At 44.0% G+C, this 24,819-nt stretch overlaps 1 protein-coding gene across 1 annotated transcript in view; it reads right to left on the bottom strand.

Annotated features, from left to right (window-relative positions):
* The window catches only part of LOC145361781 (protein phosphatase 1 regulatory subunit 12C-like), a 77,440-nt gene that overhangs the window by 4,117 nt on the left and 48,504 nt on the right, over nt 1-24,819 (bottom strand). The window contains exons 13-20 of the mRNA XM_080217749.1: nt 23,344-23,434; nt 22,346-22,489; nt 17,458-17,563; nt 13,344-13,471; nt 7,255-7,301; nt 5,852-5,954; nt 3,701-3,805; nt 1,629-1,679 (exon numbers count right to left, since the gene is read on the bottom strand). Coding sequence (XP_080073875.1) covers nt 1,629-1,679; nt 3,701-3,805; nt 5,852-5,954; nt 7,255-7,301; nt 13,344-13,471; nt 17,458-17,563; nt 22,346-22,489; nt 23,344-23,434 — 775 coding nt within the window. The remainder of the gene's footprint in view (nt 1-1,628; nt 1,680-3,700; nt 3,806-5,851; nt 5,955-7,254; nt 7,302-13,343; nt 13,472-17,457; nt 17,564-22,345; nt 22,490-23,343; nt 23,435-24,819) is intronic.

Genomic DNA, 24,819 nt, shown 5'->3' with positions numbered 1-24,819 from the left:
ATCAAGTCATTCCAGGTTTCAGTTAAAGTATATGGCATGCTTTATCAGCAGGGGCATTGAGTACAAGAGTTGGCAAATCATTTTGCAGGTATATAAAACCTTGGTTAGGCCACATATGGAGGACTGGGTACAGTTCTAGTCACCACACTGCCAGAAGGAGGTGGAAGCTTTGGAGAGAGTGCAAAGAAGGTTCACCAGGAAGTTGCCTGGTCTCGAGGGTGTTGACTATGATGAGTGGTTGAATAAACTAGGATTGTTTTCGCTGGAAAGACAGAGGTTGAAGGGAGACCTGATAGAGGGCTACAAAAATTCTGTGAAGAATAGACAGGGTGGCTAGTCAAAGGCTTTTTCCTAGGGTGGAAGCACTGCCCTTCTTACAAAGGGGCACAGGTTCAAGGCGAGAGGGGAGAAAGTTTAAGAGTGATGTGTAGGGTGAAGTTTCTCACGCAGAGAATGGTGGGTGCCTGGAACACATTGCCGGAGGTGGTGGTGGAAACCTCCATTACATTAGCAACATTTGAGGCGTCTGGATGGGTATATGAATAGGGAGGGAAGGGAGAGATACGGACTGAGTAAAGGCAGAAGGATTTTTTTGAAATATAGTTCGGGCATCATGATTGGCACAAGCTTGGAGGGCCGAAGGGCCAGTTCCTGTGTTCTACTTATCTTTGCAAGATCACCTCTCATCCTTATAAACTCTCAATGGGCATATGCCCAAGACGTTGAACACAAGATAAGCCTCTCATCCCAGGAACGAGTTGAGCAAAGCTTCTCTGAACTGCTTTGAATTCAAAAAGAAATTCCTTATGTGGTCAATCCAAGGCCCTGTACAGCTGCAGTATATTTCACTATCCTCGCTGTACAAGCCAACATTCAGTCTGCTTCCTGAATCACTTTCTGTATCTGCTAACCTTTCCTGATTCAAGTACCAGGACGCCCAGGTCCCTCTGTACTACCGAGTTCTGCAATGTCCCTCCATTAAAAAAGACACCGTTTTTCTATTCTTCTTGCCAAATTGGACAAGTTCACTTCTTTTAACCACATTATATGCCGCCTGCTGAATTTTTGCCCAAACACTCGATCTGCCCAGATCCCATCACAGTCTCCCCCTAATCATAACAACATAGAATCATAGAAACCCTACAGTGCAGGAAGCAGCAGTGCTAGCCACTGTGCCGCCGATACTTTCCTACCCATCTTGATGTTATTGATAAATTTAGCTACCATACATTCGGTCCTTTCGTCCAAATCATTATATTGAATTATTACTGCCACCTGCATTGGGATACAGTGAAAAGTATTGATGTGGATTGTAGTCAAGTTGATCCCCATGGCACTCCCACAGTAACAACTTGCCCACTTGAAGACTCAAATCATCTCTACTCTCTGCTTCCAGTTAGCCAAGCAATCCTTTATCCATGCTAATATCTTACCCCATACATCACATAGCCTTTGTTGTGGAATAAATTGCACAGTAGTAGCGATTGGATAGTTGGTTTTGATATATTCAGCCACTGTTATATTTTTAACTTGGATGGTTATGGACCACATCATGTAAGCACGTTGGAAAAAAGATTAATGAATTGCTGTACTAGAATTTACATGCGAAATATAATTTGATGACTTACAAATCTTTCCAGCTCCAACTGCGCCGGCCTATTTTCGTGTCTTCCTTGTCTCTAAAAACAGACAGGAAACAATGAAGAAAAGGTTGGACAGAAGTCAGAAATGCAAGACAGAATTCCACTCTATAGCAATAAGCAAAATACTCCAGATGCTGGAATCAGAAACAAGAACAGAATGCTGGAAAAACTCAGGTCTGGCAGCATTTGTAAGGTGCCATGGTGGCAAGCACTGCTGCCTCACAGCCCGTGGGTTCCAGGTTCAATTCCGGCCTCAGGTCACTGTCTGTGTGGAGTTTGCACTTTCTCCCCGTGTCTGTGTGGGTTTCTTCTGGGTGCTCCGGTTTCCTCCCACTGACTAGAGATGTGCATATTAGATGGATTGGCCATGCTAAATTGCCCCTTAGTGTCCAAGACTGTTCAGGTTAGGTGGATTGACCATACTAAATTGCCCCTTAATGTCCAAAGATGTGTAACTTGGCCAGGCTAAGTCGTTTCTTAGTGTCCCAAGATGTGTAGTTTAAGGGGAATTAAGAAGTAAACATGTGGGTTACAGGGACAAGGTAGGGGTTGGGTAAGATGTGCTATCAGAGTGTTGGTAAAGACTCAAAACGGCCAAATGGTCTCCTTCTGCACTGTGGGGATTCTTTGATTCTAATGAGAGAAAACAGACCTGTTGAGTTTTTCCAATATTCTCTAATAATCTCTATAGCATCTTATCACACCTTAAGGTGTTCTGAAGCGCTGCTTGTGCAATGAATGACTTTACTGTACTGTGGCCAGCACAGCAGTTAGCACTGCTGTCTCCACTGCCAGGGACCTAGGTTTGATTCGTGGCTTGGGGTCACTGTCTGTGTGGAGATTGCACATTCTCCCAGTGTCTGCATGGATTTCCTCCAGCTTCCTCCCACAATCTGAAAGTTGTGCGGGTTAGGTAGATTGGCCATGATAAATTGACCCTAGTGTCGGGGGAATAAAAAGGATAAATGTGTGGGGTTATGAGAATAGGGCCTGGGTGGGATTGTGATTGGTACAAACTCGATGGGCTGAATGGTCACCTTCTTTATAATTATGAAGTCACAGTTCCAATGTAAGCACACACACAAAAAAAATCTTTTTCCTCACAAGATCCCACGTCTTCAAATGAAGGACAATAATGTTTATTTTATTTATTAGTGTCACAAGTAGACTTACATTAACACTGCAATTAAGTTACTGTGAAAATTCCTGAAAATGGCTGGGATTCGAGGAGAGGGGGGGAATGTGCTATCAGGAGAACCTTCTCCTTTTTCCCCCTAATAATGCAACAGGATCTTTACCTATTCTGTTAATCCTTGTTAACATTAGAGGGGCCTGCAGATTAAACTCTGACTAAGAAATGGCAACTCCAATATTGCAGAGTTCCGTGTGTACTGCACTGAACCTTCAGCCTAAAACGTGCCCAAACCCTGGAGTGGAACTTGAACCCACAACCTGGGTGGCCAGGTAGCACAGTGGTTAGCACTGCTGCTTCAGAGTGCCAGGGACCCTGGTTCGATTCCTGGCTTGGGTCACCTGTCTGTGCAGAGTCTGCACATTCTCCCCTTTGTCTGCATGGGTTTTCTCTGGGTGTTCTGGTTTTCCTCCTACGATCTGAAAGATGTGGTTAGGTGTACTGACCCGAACAGGCGCCAGGTTGTGGCGACTAGTGAATTTCACAGTAACTTCACTGCAGTGTTAATTATGTCACTACCTATGTAGAGTTTGCACGTTCTCTCCATGTTTGCATGGCTTTCCTTTGGGTGCTCCGGTTTCCTCCCACAGTTCAAAGGTGTGTGGCTTAGGTGGATTGGCCATGCTAAATTAACTAACTTTAGTGTGGGGGATTAGCAGGGTAAATATGAGGTATTGCAGGAGTGGGGCCTGGCTGGGATTCTGGGTCGGTGCAGACTCGATGGAATGAATGGCCTCCTTCTGCACTGTAGGGATTCTATGCGCACAAATTACAAGGACAGCTGTGATAATTGGTCCACGATACCATAAGTTGAGATGCATAACCAACACTTCCAAACAAGGTGTGCGCAACTTTAGCTTTTTACCTGCAACACCCTCTCCAATTCCTGATTAGCTTGTGTGAGGTAAGATTGTGCTTCTCGTAACTCGTCCTTAAGTCGCACGTTCTCTGACAACACCACCTCGTACATCTGCATAGGGCAATAAATCAAAGGTTTTCTTTGCCATGTATTCTAGTTACAATTGTTTTGCATCCAGTGTATTTGCAACATAAAGCCCTGCATTCAGGGTGTTATCACACAGTGAAATATCTCCGAGCTCTTTGTACCTTTTAAAATTGATGTTACAAATCGTAATGGCAACACCCAACAAACAGCAACACGTCTTTTTTTATTTTAAGGCATTGGGAAGAAAGGAATATGCACTAAGAGGATTCTCTGTCGATCTTCAAATACAACCACGCATTTTTTAATGTCTAGACAAATAGCTTACAGTCTCATTCTGACATTTTGGAAGGCCGATCTAGATCACAAGTTCAAGTTCTGGATTGAAGGTTTGAACTCTTGACCTTCTGATCCCCAGTGAAGAGAGCACTGCCAAACTAGTACCCATTAACAGAAATGGTTCATCAACATGACTGTGCTTGCATTGTCTAATAATTGGATTAGTTTAAATCCTGCTCTTGGCTGCTCACCATTATTTAGCGTAAGCTTGATGCACTGGTCAGTATTTGCTTGATCCACTGGTCAGTTCCACAATGCGGTCAGAGGTAACGGTATGGTTTTACTCGGTATCTAGCATATCTAGAGAAGTAATGTCATCGAATAGAATCCCTACAGTGCTCCGGTTTCCTCCCACAATCCGAAAGTCGTGCTAGTTAGGGTGCATTGGCCGTGCTAGATTCTCCCTCAGTGTACCCGAACAGGCGCCAGAGTGTGTTGACTAGGAAAATTTTCACAGTAAATTTACTGCAGTGTTAACGTAAGCCGACTTCTGATTCTAATAAATAAACTTTAAACTTTAACAAAAGGCCATTTGGCCCATCGAGCCTGCACCAACAACAATTCCACTCAGGCCCTACCCCCATAACTTTGCATATTTACTCTGCCAAACCCTCTGACGCTAATAAAGCATGGCCAATCCACCTAATGTGCACATCTTTGGAGCATGGGAGGAAAACTGGAACACCCAGGAGTCCATGCAGACATGGGAAGAACGTGCAAACTCCACAGAGACAGACAGTCACCCAGGAACTGAACCCAGGTCCCTGGCACTGAGACAGCAGTGCTACCGTGTCATTATAACAACCTTGCCAATCCCAGCACGTCATTCAAGCTCTTGCTGAGCAGCTTAAAATACAAATTTATTTTTTTTTCCTCGATTACAAAAGGGCTACATTCAACAAAAGCAATACAAACATGCTGGGTGTGGAGGCTTTGGAGAAAGATTTACCAGGATGTTGCCTGGTATGGAGGCATTAGCTATGAGGAGAGGTTGGAGAAACTTGGTTTGTCTCACTGGAATGACAAAGGTTGAGGGGGCAACCTGATAGAAGTCTACAAGATTATGAGGCACATGGACAAAGTAGATAGAAGCTTTTTCCCAGGGTGGAAGAATCAATTACTAAGGGGGCATAGGTTTAATATGTGAGGGGCAAGGTTTAAAAGGAGATGTATGAGGCAAGTTTTCTTTTTACACCGATGGTGGGAGGGTGCCTGGAACTCGCTGTCGGGATAGGTAATGGAAGCGGATATGATAGTGACTTTTAAGGGGCGTCTGGACAAATACATGACTAGGATGGGAATAGAGGGATATGGTCCCTGGAAGGGTAGGGGGTTTTAGTTCAGTCGTGCAGTATGGTCAGTGCAGGCTTGGAGGGCCAAAGGGCCTGTTCCTGAGCTATAATTTCTTTTGTTCTTCGTGCTTTGTGGACACTATATGAGCCTGCATTGACTGTGGCACTGTTGCAGTAGATGTTTTGAGGAAATGGGTAGAGTTTTCAGAATTTCAACTTAAAGAAATGATTTGGTGAAATTCAATGTTTTCTGTTCAAAGTGAGCATTTCATTTGAAAGCAGAGGCACATTAGCTCATGATGACCTGGCTTCAGACCAAATGCCGAATTACAAGCACAACTTTCCTTTGGACTGAATTATTTAAGATATTGCATCACAGTCTAAAGCACACACATACACAGTTAATTATAACAATGATCCATCCACCTGCCGCTTAAATTACCTTCCTGAAGTCGTTATTACCGTCTGTCATCATATCCGTACTGGAGTGGGAGGAAACCCCAACTCTGCTCAGAATCCGATCACTCATCCAGTTTTGGCCATACCTGTCACCAATCAGAAAAGGCATTTGTCGTCATTATGAACGGACGGAGGAAACCTACAACTGACAATAAATTAATTACAGACCAACCAAACGTTTGTAAAACCCAGACAGACTTGCAACTCCACCAAGGTCGCAGCCTTCCAATTTTCTGGGCTAGAACTTTGACATCAGTCAGGAATGGAGCCACAAGTTGATTCACATTGATAGGTTTCTGGGGGTGGGAGGAAAGAGAGAGACCAGCTGCTGGATTTTGTCTTCAGGTCAGTCGTAAGTATGCAATAGTGAACTGGGGGAAGGCAAGAGTTTAAGTGACTGCCTGGCTTACTTCTCCCTATTTCTTGGATTTTAGTAATGCCATATTCCATATTTCCTTACTACGGCACAGCTGTGAAAGCATCAAGCGCGCTGTATTACCTTTCCAAATGGTCCTTACCCATATGTGGATAGGCTAGTCATCTATAGGGGCCATCATTGCTCACCTGATGTTCACTCACTCAGCCAAGATGATAACCATGAGCTTGAACTAGAACTAGATCAGAATTTCCTTTTTTCCGTAACCAAATGCACTGCTCTTACCTCTTGCTGACCAAGCTAGGATCATAAAACCATAAGATACAGGAGCAGAATTAGGCCATTTGGCCCATCAAGTCTGCTCTGCCATTCAATCATGGCGGATAAGTTTCTTAACACCATTCTCCTACTTCTCCCACCACCCCTCCCCCTGCCACAATCCTTGATCCCCTTACCAATCAAGAACCTAGCTATCTCTATCTTAGATGGACTCACTGACTCAGCTTCCTCTGTGGCAATGAATTCCACAGATTCACCACCCTCTGGCTGAAGAAATTCCTCCTCATCTCTGTTCTAAAGAGTCGCCTCTTTACTCTGAGGCTGTGTCCTTGGATCCTACTAGTGGAAATGTCTTCCCCCCGCATCCACTCAACCAGACCTTTCAGTGTTCTGCAAGTTTCAGTGAAATTTGACCTTGGATCAAACATGGGACTTTCCTGATTGCTATGACCCTGGTGCTGAATGGGTAAACTCACCTCGCCAGTGTTGTGAATAGTACTCTAACTTTTCCAGTCTGGAAATATGAAATCTGGAAACATTAGTTGTCTGGAATTCTTTTTGAACAGACCCACACAACTCTCAGCGCCGCAACAAGTCCCAAAATAGTCCAAGCAACGGCCTTAATTATCACCGTAACAGGGTCCTGCTTCTGCAGTGTACAGTATGTCCAAATTATAGCTACCAGGAGGGGAGGGAGTTATAGCTGCGAGTGTCAGGTAAAATGCTCTTGCCTGTGCGCTGCAGTATCCACGCTGTTCATTTGCTCTGTAGTGTCTTCCTGAAACACAGTAAAGAAGGAAACACCACATTAAAACAAACCACAGTCTGCTGTTTCAGTATCCTGCAGGTACGCACATGCATTTGGTGAGTAATGACAGTATCGGGCAGTTAGATTATCCTGCACAGATGTAACTTTAAATGACAAGCTTAATCACTTCTTTCCTGAAGTGCATTCACAGTAGGAAACAATCACACATTCTAATTAGGTTCCGGCAATGCTGAATTAAACACAACATCAATTAAAGCTTATTTATTTGTGTCACAAGTAGATTTATCTTAACACTGCAATGAAAATCCCCTAGTCGCCACACTCTAGCGTCTGTTCGGGTACACTGAGGGAGAAGTTAGCATGGCCAATGCGCCTAACCAGCATGTCTCAGACTGTGGGAGGAAACCAGAGCACCTGAAGGAAACCTACGCAGACACGGGAGAATGTGCAGACTCCACAGATAGTGACCCAAGGGAATCGAACCTGGGTCCCTGGCGCAGTGACGCAGCAGTGCTAACTACTGTGCTGCTTTGATTTCTTCGTATTTCCCCACCCCCATCACATGCTTGAAAAATGAATGGCCTCCTTCTGCAATCTAGTGATTTTATGATCTCTAGAGTGTGGGAGAAAACTGGAGCACCCGGAGGAAACACACAGACATGGGGAGAACATGCAGACTCCACACAGACACTGACTTATTTTTTGCACATCATTTATAAATAAATAGCCACAAAAAAAAGCTGCAAGTTACACCATCCCAATTTGAGGAAGAAGTAAAGAGCTAAACAATATGAACAAGACTCAAAGAACGAGATATATAGTGGGATTCCCCAGAATCCTGTATTAGAACTACTTTTGATCTATATTAAAGACCCAGATTTTATAATCACAGAATCCCTACAGTGCAGGAGGCCATTCAGCCCATCAAGTCTGCATTGACCACAATCCCACCTAAGACCTATCCCCATAAATTTACCTTTGCTAGACTTCTTGACACACAGTGCAATTTAGCATGGCCAATGCACCTAACCCACACATCTTTGGTCTGTGGACGAAACTGGGAACACCGGAAGGAAACCACGCAGACACAGGGAGAACATGCAGACTCCGCACAGACAGTGACCCACACTGGGTCTATGGTGCTGAGGGAAACACTTGGGGCTTGCACAGGACAATTTCAAGATTTGCAGATGATGTAAAACGTGAAGCATTATGAATTGAGAGGAGGATGGTGGTAGACTTCAAGAGGACTGTCAGACTGGCGGCATAGGCGGGCATGTGGCAGGTGAAATTTAGGGAGTGATTAGTAGTACATTTTGGTCATAGGAAGAAGGAAAGAGGCATTATAAAATAAGAGGTGCAGAGATAGAGAGAACTTGGGGTATATGTGAATTGATGTGGCAGGGTAGGTTGAGAAAATGGTTAATAAACTGTACAAGATCCTGAATTTTTTAAAATAGGGATATAGATTGGTTAGCAGTGCTGCCTCAGCACCAGGGACCCAGATTCGATTCTAGCCTTGGGTCACCATCAGTGTGGAGTCTGCACGTTCTCCCAGTGTCTGCGGGGGTTTCCTGCAGATGCTCCGGTTTTCTCCCACAGTCCAAAGATGTGCAAGTTAGGTGGCCTGGCTATGCTAAATTGCCCGTTAGTGTCCCAAGACATGCAGGTTAGGTAGACTGGCCATGTTAAATTGTCTGTTAGTGTCTCAAGATGTGTAGGCTCGGGGTATTAGAGGGATAAATGTGTGGGTTTACGAGGAGAGGGCTTAAGTAAACTAAAAAAAAGTTGGTCTGTTTAGACTCAAAGAACCAAATGGCTTCCTTCTGCGCTGTTGGGGTTCTGTGATTCAATGAGTACAAAATCAAGGAGATCATGGTGAGCCTCTATAAAGTAGTGCAGTCTCAACTAGAGCATTTTGTCCAATTCTGGGAACAGCATTCCAGAGGGTGCAAAAAGGTTGTACTATAATGGTTACAAGGGTGAGGGACTTCAGTTACATGGATAGATTGGCAAAGCTAAGGCCATTCTCCTTAGAGAATGCTGAGAGAAGGTTTGACAGAAGTATCCAGTATGATAGAGACATAGGATTTAGGAGCAGAATTTGGCAAATTCAACTCTGAGCTTGCTCTACCATTCAATCAGATCATAGCTGATCTCTCCCCGGTCTCAAATCCACCTCGTGGCAGAGCTGGACAGAATAGATATAGGGAGAAACCACTTCCATTTGTCAAGAACCAAAGGGCATTGATTGAAGGGGATTGGTAAAAGAACCAGAGGCAACATGAAGGGAAACTCTCTGCTCGAGCAACGCAGAAAGTGGTTAGGATCTGGAATGCACTACCTGAGAGTGGGTGGAGATAGATTCAATTGTGGTTTACAACAGGAAATTCAAAATTACCTGAAGAGTAAAGATTCGCAAGGTTGCGGGAAAAGGGCAGAGGTGGGGACTAGCTGAGTTGCTCTCGTAGATAGCTGGCACAAGCAAGGCCAAGTGGCCTCTGCCTGCAGTTTTATGCGCCATAGTTAAGAAAGAATTTGTAGTGGCTGACTTTTGTTCCTACCCAAACTGTACAGAGACAGAGGTGACAATTTAATGCTTGGAGCTCTGCTGCGCTAAAATGTTTGCTTGTTTGAGCTCATATCAAGACGGCAAGGCTTCAAACGTGCACACAATTTTCTTCAGATTCTTTCCTTAGAAGTCCAGCTTTTTTCACAAGTAAGCCTGTGGTGCGGCAGCAAATTCAGCTGAATGATTACTGACTGTAATCCATAGGGACTAATGTATCAAAGTATATTCCACTAGGTAATAAACTTAAGTTACATATAAGAAAGGGTTAATCTCTTAATACCAAACAAACCAGGCCAGTGCCCAGTTTGACAACTGAACCCAACCCAACATATGAAAGGAACAATGGGAGTCATGTACATCCATCAGCAATTCCTTAGATACAATTTTAAATCTAACAATACAAAGCAGATCTTCCATAAACCCACAGAGTCACTACTAACGCAGGGGTTAGCATTACTGTTTCACAGCGCCAAGGACCCGGGTTCGATTCCCAGCTTAGGTCACTGTGTGGAGTTTGCAATGTTGTCCCCTTACCTGCGTGGGTTTCCTCTCAGTCCAAAGAACTGCAGTTTAGGTGGATTTGCCATGCTAACTTTTTAAAAAAAAAAAATTCGTCAGATAGGAGCATCACTGGCTGGCCAGCATTTATTGCCCATCCCTAGTTGCCCAAGGGCAGTTGAGAGTCAACCATGTTGATACTGCTCCGGAGTCACATGTAGCCCAGGCCAGATACGGATGGCATATTTCCTGCTTTAAAAAGGGACACAAGTGAACCAAATGGAATTTTCTGACAATCGACAGTGGTTTTTACGATCATTGGTAGATTCTTAATTCCAGATTTAAAAAAAAATTGGATTCAAATTCCATCATCTGCCATGGCACATTTCGAATCTGGGTCCACAGAATATTGGTTGAGTTTCTGTATTAATAGACCAGCGATTATACCAGTGGCTACCCCCTCGCCCTAGTTGTGCAAATGAATGGGATTATAGTTGGGAAAAGGGCTTGGGTAAGATCTCTGTCAGAGTCAGTGCAGACTCAAAGGCCCAAACAGCCTCCTTCTGCAATGTAGAGATTCTACGATTCTAATTTGAGTACAAATCAGGGCCATATGCCAATCTTTGACAAGAAATTCATCATAAATCTTGGTTTCAAATAGTTTAGACCATAGGATGCTCAAAACAAGCTTTGAGTTTCAAAAGGTATAGGCCCATGTTGACAGTTTCAGCAGAGAATCACCACCATATCCCATAAATAATGTCCAGCAAATGGAATTAAGAATCTACTGACAACCATGAAACCATTGTCAATTGTCGAAAAAAGCTTTCTGGTTCACTAATGTCCTTCAGGGAAGGAAATCTGCCATCCTTACGTGGTCTGGCCTACATGTGACTCCAGAGCCACAGCAATGGGTTGACTCTCAACTGCCTTCAGGCAACTAGGGACGGGCAATAAATGCTGGCCAGCCAGCGATGCCCATGTCCAACTAATGATTAAAAAAACCATCCGCATTTCCCAAAAATCCCATTAAAGAGGCAAGGAAAGCCTTTAATCACAAAGACCACAAAACAAAAACTGAGGTCTCTGCTATCAATGGGGTTCTTTATTCCATTTCCATTGCTTGTACAATAAGTATGAGGATGGTCTCAACTGGGATCTTGGGTTCACGTTGCACTATCTGTAACCCCTACAACTTGCCTGGGTTTGCAAAACCTCACTCACTGTACTGTCTGGAGACAATACACATCTCTTTAACCTATGCCTAATGCTCTTTCCACTCACATTGTCTGCACCATTAATACTTGAATAGCAGGTTAGTTGTAAAGATTCGCATTCTAATCAGTAATCTGTAAACTGTGTGTGCTGTTATATGCTCTGTCTGAGGCCAGAACTCTCCACCTGACGAAGGGGCAAACCCTGAAAGCTTGAGAGTTTACTATCAAATAAATTGGTTGGACTTAAACCTGGTGCTGTCAGGCTTCTTACTGTAATAAGTATGTGCACAGTTCCAACCACCAACAATCAGTGCATTCATGTTAACAGATGGACCAGTGGAAACTCCAACAGGTTCAGCGGTCAAATAACTCCAGTCATAAAATGCAAACAGCTGATTTAAGTCACCTAAGGTCTCTATTTACCCACTGTCTCCCAAAAAAAATTTGAGCATCAACAGGTGATGGAGACTTCAAGCTGCGTTAATCAGCTGTTGGGAAGTACTGAGCTGAACAAAACAGGAGGGCTTAAAATGGTGCATTTGTAACAAGTGGTTATCACCATTTGGTGAATATAAATGGATGTCAGTGGTAAGTATGAATGGTATAAACATTGGGCATTGTAACACACATCACATTTTCCTGTCTTCTAACACATGATCTTAAGATCATGACATCCACACCATTCTCATGCTGTGACTATCAGCTGGTGTAAAGTGCTTGCTTAACGGAAGGAGGTTTTATCCAGTTAGTTTCGAAGGGTGATGGAGTTGCAGCAGAGTTACTGTTTACAAATTAGGGGAGGCACTAGCCTAGTGGATTTATTGCTAGGCTGTTAATCCAGAAACTCAGCTGATGCTCTGGGGACCTGTGTTCGAATCCTGCCATGGCAGATAGTGGAATTTGAATTCAATAAAAGAAATTTGGAATTAAGAATCTACTGATGACCATGAAACCGTTGTTGGAAAACCCATCTAGTTCACTAATGTCCTCTATGAAAAGAAATCTACCATCACAGAATCCCTACAGTGCAGAAGGAGGCTATTCCGCCCACTGAGTCTGCATCAACCACAATCCAACCCAGGCCCTATCCCTGTAACTGTCAGTCCCCCTGACATTAGAGTCAATTTAGCATGGCCAATCAACCTAACCCACACATATTTGGACTGGCCTCACGTGTGACTACAAGATTTGAGAGACATGGACAGAGTGGATAGTCAAAAGCTTTTTCCCAGGTTGGAAGAGTCAATTAATAGGGAGCATAGGTTTAAGGTGTGAGGGGCAAGGTTTAAAGGTGATGTATAAGGCAGTTTTTTTTATATACCGAGGGTGGTGGGTGCCTAGAACTTGTTGCTGGGGGAGGTAGTGGAAGTGGATACTGTTTTAAGGGGCCTCTTGATAAATACATGAATAGAACGGAAATACAGAGATATGGTCCCCGGAAGGGCAGGGGTTTTAGTTAAGTCGGGCAGCATGGTCAGTGCAGGCTTGGCGGGCCAAAGGGCCTGTTCCTATGCTACAATTTTCTTTGTTCTACCATAGAACAAACTGGCAATTTACAACAGCTTGTATCTTTTATATTGGCAGTAACAATAATATAATATAAAACCTTTGTCCAGGGTAATTCACAATGACAGATTAATTAAAAAGGAACAAAACAACTGATGAATCTTACAATTACATTGCATACAAGAAAACCTGGAATCTCTCAAACAAACATGTCCATCAATTGATGGTTAACAAATTAATCATCAATATGGCACTTGCCTCTTCTGCAAATTCTGGCCTGCCAGTAAACCTACGTTCCTTTCGGGCTTTCCGGCGATCTCGTACAGATAACCGGTTCTGACTGCCGTGGTCTGAATCATCTTCTGCCCTTTTGTTGCCTTCCGATTCTGCAGATGGAAGAGAGACAGCGAGCGAGCGAGAATAGCTCTAGTTACTGTGTGCTTCAAAACACTGTCAAAACAAGCTAACATCAGGAGAAGGTATACTTCTGTTATCGTCTGACCCCCTTGTACAGTGCTCACAGGTAATCAGTGGTATGTGACCGCATCCCCTCCCCCCCACCGCTCCAAGCCCCTAAGTTTGCCCACACCGCGATTCCACGAGGAAGGGGCTGAATTTAGTTCCAAGTTCAACTGGAGACTACTTGAACAAAGAAAATTACAGCACATGAACACCCTGGCAATGAGTTCCAGGCACCCACTACTCACTATATAAAAAATTTGCTTCATACATCTCCTTTAAACCTTGCTCCTCGCACCATAAACCTGTGCCCCCTAGTAATTGACTCTTCCACCCTGGGAAAAAGCTTGCTGTCAGAAACCTCTCTGGAACAATAGCCGCTTAGCTCAATTATCACCAGTCTCTGCAAATTATCTCAAGAATGGAACAGAATAGAATGGGTGGAATTTCCTGCACCCACCCTTAGCACAGCGTATTTTCTAGAAGAGGTAAGCTGCCACCAGTGGAAGGATGCGCCAGTCTCGCCAATATGTATTGTGGGGCAGGGAAAGGGAGGGGAGCGTTATTCACAAATGCAGCTGGTTTGCACACCAAAAAAAAAGTTTCATTCTGAAAAGTTACAAATCTATCACTGTGAGGAGTTTGGTCCTTATAGTTAATGACTAGTAGGTCATGAGGAAAAGTTCATTGATTCTGTTTTTTTGTTAAATTGTAGAATTACTGTGGAGTAGATTTTCGTAAGTAGCCCCAGTGGTAAATTCTATGCAGGTAATGCTATGCTTCTGCTGTGTATATATGGGGGGGCATGATTCCCCCCCAAAAAATTAAGTGCCCAATGGGCAGGAAATAGGAGATTTTCCCATCTGACTTTTGGATGAACACAAGTCAGTTCTACTTCCAGCACTCTGTGACTCAGAGTCCCCGGGGAATCACACTAGTGGGGGAGGGCATTAATCCCGTCCAAGAGGCAAACATCAGCATGCTGAGTGGGCCAGTAGGCACATGCTCCTCCCAATTGCCAGTCCCCTGGTTCCTGATAGGCGGTGCCAGGATGCCCGGTTGGCACTGCCCAAGTGGCTCCCCACATCCCCGATCTTTTGGGCGGGGGAGCCCTCAATGGTCTCTGCCCAACCAGCAAGGCCATCACACCTGATTCTCATAGCCGGGGACCAGCTCTTACCCCTGCTGGTGGAAACCTCGCCCAGCAGGGTTGGAAACATTAGTAAGCCTGGGCGGTACTGCCTTGGGCTTGATAATGAGATTCAGATCAGGATTTCAATACTGTAAATCAGCCTCGTGCCGTTTCCCATTGTGAAGCTGATTATGTCATTAAAAAAAGTAGTCTGGGAAAGTTACAACTGGCTTTCCCAGCTTGCTGCACTGCTCAAGTAGCGCAGTGGGCCCAGAAAATCGTGCCCAATGCATTTTGTTAAGGGAGCAGCAAGGTCTTCAAGGGCTGGAGGAGGTTACAGAGGTACACAGAGTGGCCAAGCTATGAAGGAATTTGAACACCCAGGATGAGAATTTTAAATTAGAAAAGTGATCAAGACCAAGTGTTTCACTGCTCCGTAACGTCCTCAGAGCGACAATCAGCAACGGATTGCCGTTCCATAGTGGAGCTTATAAAGGAAAGCACCGGCATTTAAAACGCTTGGTCGGATGGTTCCCAGCCCATCACAATTGTCCAGAAATGGTTAACTCTTCTGGACAAGTGCCAGGTAAACCCTCACGCAGGAACTTCCAGAAGGATTCCCCAGGGCATCGTTGTGGTAACACCCAAATCCTACACTGTGGAGCCAGGAAGTCATACAATCTCTACAGTGCAGAAGGTGGCCATTTGGCCCATTGAATCTGTATCAATCACAAATGACCCAGGCCCTATCCCCATTATTTCACTTATTTACCCTGCTAACCCCCAGACACTAGGGGGCAATTTAGCATGGCCAAAGTAACTGCACATCTTTGGACTGTGGGAGGAAACCAGAGTGCCTGGCGGGAACTCACGCAGACACACGAAGAACAAAGTCATGGCCCATTATTTTGCTAATTCTTCCATAGGAAAGAATCTGGAGCGAAAGAGTGCACAATTATAGTTTAAAGGAAAAAGACTTGCTTTTTTTTTGAAGCAGCAACTTTAACTACCCAATCACAAACAGAAAATGCTACACTATCATCTCAGCAGATCTGGCAGCATCTGTGGAGACAGAACATCACTAACGGTTCAAATATAGAGATTATGTCTGCATAGGTCTCCTCAGGGTGCTCCGGTTTCCCCTCACAGTCCAAAGATATATGGGTTAGGTTGATTGCTCTTAGTGTCAGGGGTTAGCAGAATAAATAGGTGGAGTCATAGGGCCTGGGAGGAATTGTGATTGGTGCAGACTCGATGGCCAAATGGACTCTTACTGCACTACAGGTACTCTATGATTCTTTGAACAAATTTGAAATAGTTAACTGTTTTGAGCAGCATGAGGTGCAGCACTATTGCCTCACAGCACTAGCAACCCAGGTTCAATTCCAGCCTCGGGTCACTGTCTGCGTGGAGTTTGCACGTTCTCCCAGTGTCTGCGTGGGTTTCCTCCAGGTTATCCCATTTCCTCCCACAGTCCCAAAGATCTGCAGGTTAGGTGGACTGGCCATGTTAAATTGCCCCTTAGTGTCAGGGGGATTAGCTAGGAAAATGCATGGGGTTATGGGGGTAGGGCCTGGGTGGGATTGTGGTTGGTGCAGATTCGATGGGCATAATGGCCTCTTTCTGAATTGCAGGATTCTATGATCTGGCCCCATTTACAACATCTTAACAGTTGCAGCTACAACAGGTTAAATAATGCAGAAGAGGGTTAATAGAATGTATCCAGAGCTGTTATTTCCCCTCGTTATACCCTGCCCTGTACTGTTCATGTCTAATCCGGAGTTCTGATTTTTCAATGAGCTGGGATTTGACATCTCTTTGTTTGAGAGATCAAATTAAGACTGCTCTCAAGTGTGATGTCTAATATATTATGCACTTGTAAACTTCTGTCCCAGGGTGTCTCAATTAACTAGTCAATCATGGATTAAAAGTTCTAGCCAGAAACTCCCAACACTCTGGCTTAGCAACCAATCACAGGCTAGAGCAGCAGTGTTGTAGGAATTAGGAACAGGCTCAAGGGGGTTGAATGGCCTATTTAACAACCATGTGCTCTCAACCATGCACCATCTGTTGGACCTTCTGGAGCAAAAAGATTATCATCAAGGACTCACTGCAATTAAAATGCTGGTTTTACAATAGAAGGGTCTCTGATTCCAGTTGCTTAACTTCAACCAGTTCTTAGAAGCAGAAGCCTCTTGTATAAAGGGCTCATCTACTCAAAGGCTTGGAACTGCTAAAATATCATTAATTCAGCTGCTTCTTAAAAAAAACTGAAGTCTGACCTCAGCTGTGACTCATATTGGCTAATTCTGAAACCAAAAGGCAGGATGTTGGAAAATCTCAGCATCTATAAAGGAGAGAAAAGAGCTGACAAATTGAGTCCAGATGACCCTTTGAATTTTTATACATTTGTCAAGAACACACATTATTTGCCAATTATATAGCACCTTTGGACATGGCCAGACTACAAGGCTGATTTGGAAACTCCAATCCTTCCAAAGGCAGGCGCAAAGGGTTACGAAACAAGATCTGTTGGACTGTCGTAGTGTCTGGCGCAGCTTTTTGAGGGATTCAGTTCATGAACCAACTGTGCTGCCTCACCACTGAAGTTTCTTTATGCTTAGTCATTTGGATTGCAAATGAACTCCCAAGGTAAATGTTCATTGAAGTATAAAATTATCATACAGGTAACTACTTTCAGGTACAACCACCCAGGGTGAAAAGTGAATTTAGTCAACTTAAAAAACTTAAAAACATATAGCTGATATAATTTTACATTACCTTTGTTTGAGCCTGTAACCGAAGCTGAAGGAATAGAATATCTGGAGTATGTAGAGGTAAGCAATATGCCCTCCGTGGCCAAGGGTCTCAGTCGACCTACCACTTCCTGTAGAGGCAGCAGAGAAACCATTGTTTATTTTGGTGTGAGGTGATAGAAGATAAATGTTCACACTCTCAGGAACTGAATACTTTTGCAGACTGAGGCACGTTTTAGCTCAATGACAAGGAAGAGTTAGAAGTATCAGAATTAGCATTATTAGAGTCATAGAGGTTTACAGCATGGAAACAGGCCCTTTGGCCCAACTTGTCCATGCCTCACTTTTTTTTTAAAAAGCTCCTAAGATAATCCCAACTGCCCACATTTGGCCCATATCCCTCTACACCCATCATACTATGTAACTATCTAAATGCTTTTTAAAAGACAAAATTGTAACCGCCTCTACTACTACCTCTGGTAGCTTGTTCCAGACACTCACCCAATCACAAACAGAAAATGCTACACTATCATCTCAGCAGATCTGGCAGCATCTGTGGAGATAGAACATTGCTAACGGTTCAAATGTAAAGATTGTGACTGCGTGGGTCTCCTCAGGGTGCTCTGCTTTCCTCCCACAGTCCAAAGATATATGGGTTAGGTTGTTTGGCCTTAGTGTCAGGGGTTAGCAGAATAAATAGGTGGAGTTATAGGGCCTGGGAGGAATTGTGATTGGTGCAGACTCGATGGGCCAAATGGACCCTTTCTGCACTACAGGGATTCTATGATTCTTTGAACAAAATTGAAATAGTCAACTGTTTTGGGCGGCATGAGGGCGCAGTAGTTAGCACTGTTGCCTCAGTGCTAGTGACAAAAGTTCAATTCCAGCCTCAGGTCACTGTCTGTATGGAGTTCACACGTTCCCCCAGTGTCTGCATGGGTTTCCTCTGGACACTTTTGTATCTCTCCCCTCAAACCTATGCCCTCTAGTTTTAGACTCCCCTACTTTTGGGAAAAGATATTGACTATCTACCTTGTCCATGCCCCTCATTACTTTACAGACTTCTATAAGATCACCTCTCAGCCTTCTAAGCGCCAGAGTCTATTCAGCTTCTCCTTATAACTCAAACCATCACCTCAGTCAGCCATTGCCCTTGCTCCCTCAATATCTTTAATCTAACAAGAAAAATCAATTTTGGGGGAGGGGCTACACAAACATTTTTCAAATTTCTACAATCCTAATACAGAAATGTTGAAATTAGAAGGAGGAGTAGGCCATTCAGCCCTTCGAGCCTGCTCTGCCATTCGTTTTGATCATGGCTGATCACTAAATTCAATATCCTGATCCCATCTCACTCCCATATCCCTTGATCCCTTTAACCCTAAGAGCTATTTTTAATAATCCTGTGTGTGAAGTATTGCTTCTTGCCATTATCCCTGAACAACTAGCACTGGAATAATTAAAGACACAGAATCCCTACAGGGCAGAGAGAGACCATTTGGCCCACTGAATCTGCACCAACCACAATCCCACCCAAGTCCTATCTCTATAACCCCACTTATTTACTCTGCTCGTCCCTCTGACACTAAGAGGCAATTTAGCATGGTCAAGCCACCTAACCTGCACATCTTTTGGACTGTGGGAATAATCTGGGGCACCTGGAGCAAACCCACAGGCAGACACTGGGAGAATGTGCAAACTCCATACAGGTAGTAAGTAACCTGAGGCCAGAATCGAATCCTGATCGCTGGTGCTGTGAGACAACAGCACTAACTACTGTCTTTTTTTTTTAGAAAGGACTTACATCCTTGTTCTGGAGTTCCTTCACTAGAGGAAATAGTTTCTCTCCGTCTCTCTACCCTATCAACTCTTTTAATCATCTTAAAAGTTCATTAAATCTTCTACATTAAATGGAGCACGGATCCAGTCTATGCAACCTGCTTTTATAATTTAGACTGGCAAGTCTCGAAGCATATTTTGCAGTAAACAGATTTAAAAAAAAAATTATCTCAAGTGTCACCAGAAAGTACCCTTATGGCTCTGGGGAAAGAGAACAACAGCAAGCAAAAGCATCAGCATGTCTCTCTTTGTTAAATAATTTTCTGTCCAGTTGTTTCGTTAGCTGAGAAAGACTCCACGTACAACAGATTCACAATGATCAGGCTTCTATTCTGCTGTCGAGTCATGCATAGGAAAATGTATTCAACACGTTGAACCTTTATTCTTTCAAACTCCAGGCTGATAGGAATTAAAATCATTTGAGCCAGACAACCATCGGCAAAGTAGTTTGACAGTGAGAGCTGTACACTGTAATGCGTCCAAATTGCTTTTTGCAACATTTGTGTGTAACCATTAGTCTCAAGCAGATACTAAAAATCATTTCACTCTCTCCTATCTTGCACAATTGTTATTTATTTGAACGCAACTCAAACTCCAGTTCTGGATAAAGCCCAAGCATTTGCTCTCAGCCACACACGTGCCAGGTAAGTTGCACACACCCAATTTTCAAGCACTGCATTTCAGCAGCATGCCTTTTCCCCAGGGTAGGGGAATCTAAAACTAGAGGGCGCAGGTTTAAGGCAAGAGAGGAAAGATTTAAAAAGGGGCCCCGAGGGACACCCTTTTCACACAAAGAGTGCTATGTAAATGGAATGAGCTGCCAGTAGGGGTGATAGAGGCGTGTACAACTACAACAGTTAAAAGACAGGTATAAGATGGGACAAGTTTAAAGGGATATGGGCCAAACAGGCAAAAATGACTAGTTCAGTTTAGGAAATCTTGTCAGCATGGATAAGTTGGGCCGAAGGGCCTTTTTCCACACTGTATTCTTGTGTGTGTAACATTTGTCTGCCACAATGTATTCATCTGTCAGTTATTCTTGGCCCAGTTTCAAGTTTATTTATTAGTATCACAGAAGTAGGCTTACATTAACACTGCAATGAAGTTACTGTGAAATTCCCCTAGTCACCGCACCCCAGTATCTGTTCCGAGTACACCAAGGGAGAATTTATCATGGTCAATGCACCTAACAAGCATGTCTTTGGACACTAAAGGGCAATTTAGCATGACCTATCCACCTAACCTGCACATCTTTGGACTGTGGGAGAAAACCAGAGCACCTGGAGGAAACCCATGCAGACATGGGGAGAATGTGCAGTTACCACACAGGCAGTGGCCCAAGCCAGGAATCAAACCTGGGGTCCCTGGACCTGTGAGGCAGCAGTGTTAACCACCGTGCTAGCCTACATATAATACAATAACAGACAAACCAAAATAGCATCCCAATTAGAGTTAGTAATCTTACAGAATCCCTACAGCGCAGAAAAAGGCCACTCAGCCTACCAAGTCTGCACTGAACACAATCCCACACACTTGCCCTGCAAATCCTTCTGACACTAGAGTCAATTTATCATGGCCAATCAACCTAACCCACACATCTTTGGACTGTGGGGGGAAACTGGAGCACCCAGGGAAAATCCACGCAGACAGTGGGAGAACGGGCAACTCCACATAGACGGTCACCCAGAACTGAATCAGAGTCACTGGCGCTGAGAGATAGCAAAATATTCTAGGTGCATCTTCACCAAGGCCCTGTATAATTGCAACACATGGTGATGGAGAAGGACCATCCAAGATTCACTTGTGGAGCTCAGGGCACTGGCGTAGGAGATTATGGATTTTCAGGATGACGTTCCTTAACCTGAGTAGTTCAACCTCAACAGAGGATACATTGTTTGAAATGGGGCGGGGTAGGAGGAGAAGGGGAGCGAAAAGAAAATCACTGAAAGACTCTCTCAATAGGTTGGCATCATCCAGCAACCAAGTGGGCCTGATTAATTGCGAACATCCTGAAACACGAATTGCACCTCCCTTTGAAGCAGTAGTGCAGATGTCCAAATGACATCACAGCACAAAAAAGATATATAAAAAAAGGCTTTGTTTACAGCCAAGAATAACAAAACTGTAAAGATATTGGATCCTCAGTGCACTGAAACTGAACTATATTCTAAGGACGAGCAAAACCTTAACCAGTCGCAGACAATTTACCATCCTTACCACGAGATTTACACATGAAATAGTACAAAAAAATGTAGCTAGATCACTCATAGTATTGACACAAAGCTCTTACGTGTCAGATCATCGCAGCAACAACATTCCTTGCATATACAGTGAAGAAAATCACCTGTATTACACGATGAGACTGCTATAGCTTGAGTAGGCATAATTGTTACCTTGTCTGTAGATTTCAACCAGGGGCGGCACAATGGCAGCTGTCAGCACTGCTGCCTCCAGGGACCAGGTTCGATTTTGGTCTTGGGTGACTGTGTGGCGTCTACACGTTCTCCCCACGTCGACGTGGGTTTCCTCGGGGTGCTTCAGTTTCCCGAGGTGTGTAGGTTAAATGGATTAGCCACAGTATGCGTGTGTGGGATCATAGGGATAGGGCAGAGGAGAGGAAGAAGATACTCTGTCAGGGAGTAAGTGCAGATTCAATGGGTCGAGTGGCCTCTTCTGCATATATTTGAAAAGCTGTTCCAACGTAGAAAAGGATGAAAGGAAATACCAATCCAATTCAAAGGAACAATCTGTGATAGTATCCAATTTACTGACCCATTGAAGATGGTTCTCCTTGCAACTTCAATAACCTGTTTGTTATCTGCACAGTCTCACTGCAATTCCTTCTATCAAGTTAATTAATTTAGATAATTGGCATATTGTTACAAGATGCCATTTTTCATTAGAACATGGAAATTGTCTATGGGAATAGGTGATAAACATTGTAGATTTCAGAATGGCAAGCAACACAAGCCATGCAACACAAACCCACCTGTGAATATCTAACAAGTATTCATTAAGCACTCTAATTGGATTGTGGTGGGATTCAGAATTTACATTCCTCTGCGCAGTCTCACCTTGTCCTCTGTTAATAAACTTCTTCCTTTCTTGCCATCATTCCCTTTGCCTTCTTCCTCCTTTTCTGGCTGATCCTGGGATTTTTTCTCGGTGGCAATACCCAAGGTCTTCTCTGCCTCCTTCAAATCTGTGAGTGTAACACCCTTCAAACAAACCAAAGGCATATAGTTTTTTTTAAAAAAAGGCAAGCTGAATTATTTTTCCAGAACTGCATTCACAGAAGGAAACAATCACACATTCTAACAAAGCCAAATTAAACAGTGTCAATTAAAATTTACTTATTAGTGTCACAAGTAGGCTTACATTAACACTGCAATGAAGTTACTGTGAAAACCCCCTAGTTGCCACACTGTGGCACCTGTTGGGTACATTGAGGAGGGATTTAGCATGGCCAATGCACCCTAACCAGCATGTCTTTCTAATTGTGGGAGGAAACCTGAGCACCTGGAGAAAACCCACACAGACACAGGGAGAATGTGCAGTCTCCACAGAGACAGCGACCCAAGGTCCCTGGCACTGAGGCAGCAGTGCTACCCCCCCCCCCCCCCCCCCCCCACCACCACCACACACACACACACACACACACACACACACACACACACACACACACACAATCCTATCGTAGCACGACTTCAGACTCCAAACAGAAAGGATGCATTGTAAGACTGCAAATTCAAGCAAAACCATCTTGATTCACTTTCATTAATTTAGGTTTGGAATAAGTTTCATCAAAATAATGCCATTTTCCAGATGCTGACAGACTCGCTGGGCGGTTGTAGTGTTGATTTCCGACCATAAATATTTTTGGAAGTGTCACTAGTCCACAGGCATGAACCAGTACTGGAATAAGTGAGCAATCAGAAGGTGGTAATGGACAGATGTCACTGCAGTTTGTGGCAAGTACCTCAAACCACAAAATTAAACGGTCTCAAATATTTGAGTCAGTGAAATGGTGGAGCAGCTACGTTGGAACTCGTCAGAACATGTTAACACTCACCTGCGTCGATCGCCTGGACTGCCGTGCATGTCGTGAACGCGCCTTTCTTTGGGATTCCGACTCCTCATCACGCACTGGGGTCAGGTATAATCTGCAGATTAAACCAAGAGAATTGCTGCAGAGGTGAAATGGCCAAACATTTTGAAGAATTCCACAGAGATCAGTAAGACAGCTTGTCAAGCAGCGATGATCTCTGGGTATGCCAGAGGGATTGCATACTTGTCAAACTGGCTCTTCGATATTGGCCCTCCTAGCGTCAACAAAACAGGTGGGTTACTGTTGGTGGATTATCTATCTCGGAACCTCCTTCAGCTCTTCTGCCGAAAACCACCTCCATAATGCTATTAGCACTGGACTTCAATTTTGCAATGTTTTCTTGGCTGGCCTCCCACCTTCCAACCTCCATAATCCTGAACTCATCCATAATTCTATGGCCTGGATCCCAACTCTGAACAAGCCCTGATCACCCATGACCCTGATACCTAGTCCAGCAGTGTCACAAAGTTCTCATCCTCATTCCCCAGAAGGCCTTTCCTCCTCCTCCCCATCTGGTGAGTGGGAAGGGTGGTGAGTGTCTGGAACAAGCTGCCAGAGGCAGTAGTAGAGGCAGGTACAATTTTGTCTTTCTAAAAGGCACTTAGACAGTTACATGGGTATGATGGGTATAGAGGGATATGGGCCAAATGCAGGCAATTGGGACTAGCTTAGGGGTTCACACAAAGGGCAGCATGGACAAGTTGAGCTGAAGGGCCTGTTTCCATGCTGTAAACCTCTGACTCTATCTCCGTAACGTCTTCCACCCCTATAAACCTTCCAATATTGACTTTATTTGTGCATTGCCAGTTTTAATCACTCCGCCACTTGGCATCTTTGCTTTCAGCTATTTGGGCTCCCAAGGAGATGATGGCCTAATGCTATTATCGCTAGACTATTAAACTAGTACTAATAATCAGCTAATGTTCTGGGGACCAGGGTTCGAATCCCACCATGGCAGATAGTGGGATTTGAATTCAGTAAAAAATAACTGGGATTACGAATCTACTGATGATCATAAAAATCTATCTGGTTCACTCATGTTCTTGAGAGAAGGAAATCTGCTGTCCTTACCCGGACTGGCCTACACGTGACTCCAGAGCCACCTGTGGACTCGAGGTTGACTCTCAATTGCCCTCAGGCAACTGGGGATGGGCAATAAATGCTGGCCAGCCAGCAACACCTAAGTCCCACAAGTGAATAAAAAAAGCAGCTCTAGAACTGCTTCCCTATTTCCCACTCTCTGAAGTTTTTGACCACCTGCATAAGAATTCCTATGTGGCATGGTGTCAAATTGTGTTTGATAATGTTTCTGTGAAGCATTGTGTGACATTAAAGGCACTATACAAATACAGATGGTTGCTGTACCTCCTCGTACCCACTTTGAGTTAATTTTATAATATTATCAATCATAAATTACTGTTAAAAATAGTTGATGTATGC

Source organism: Carcharhinus amblyrhynchos, chromosome 35 (assembly GCF_965287045.1).
Source record: "Carcharhinus amblyrhynchos chromosome 35, sCarAmb.v2.hapA, whole genome shotgun sequence".
Taxonomy (NCBI): Eukaryota; Metazoa; Chordata; class Chondrichthyes; order Carcharhiniformes; family Carcharhinidae; genus Carcharhinus; species Carcharhinus amblyrhynchos.
This window is presented reverse-complemented; position numbering and strand designations above follow the sequence as displayed.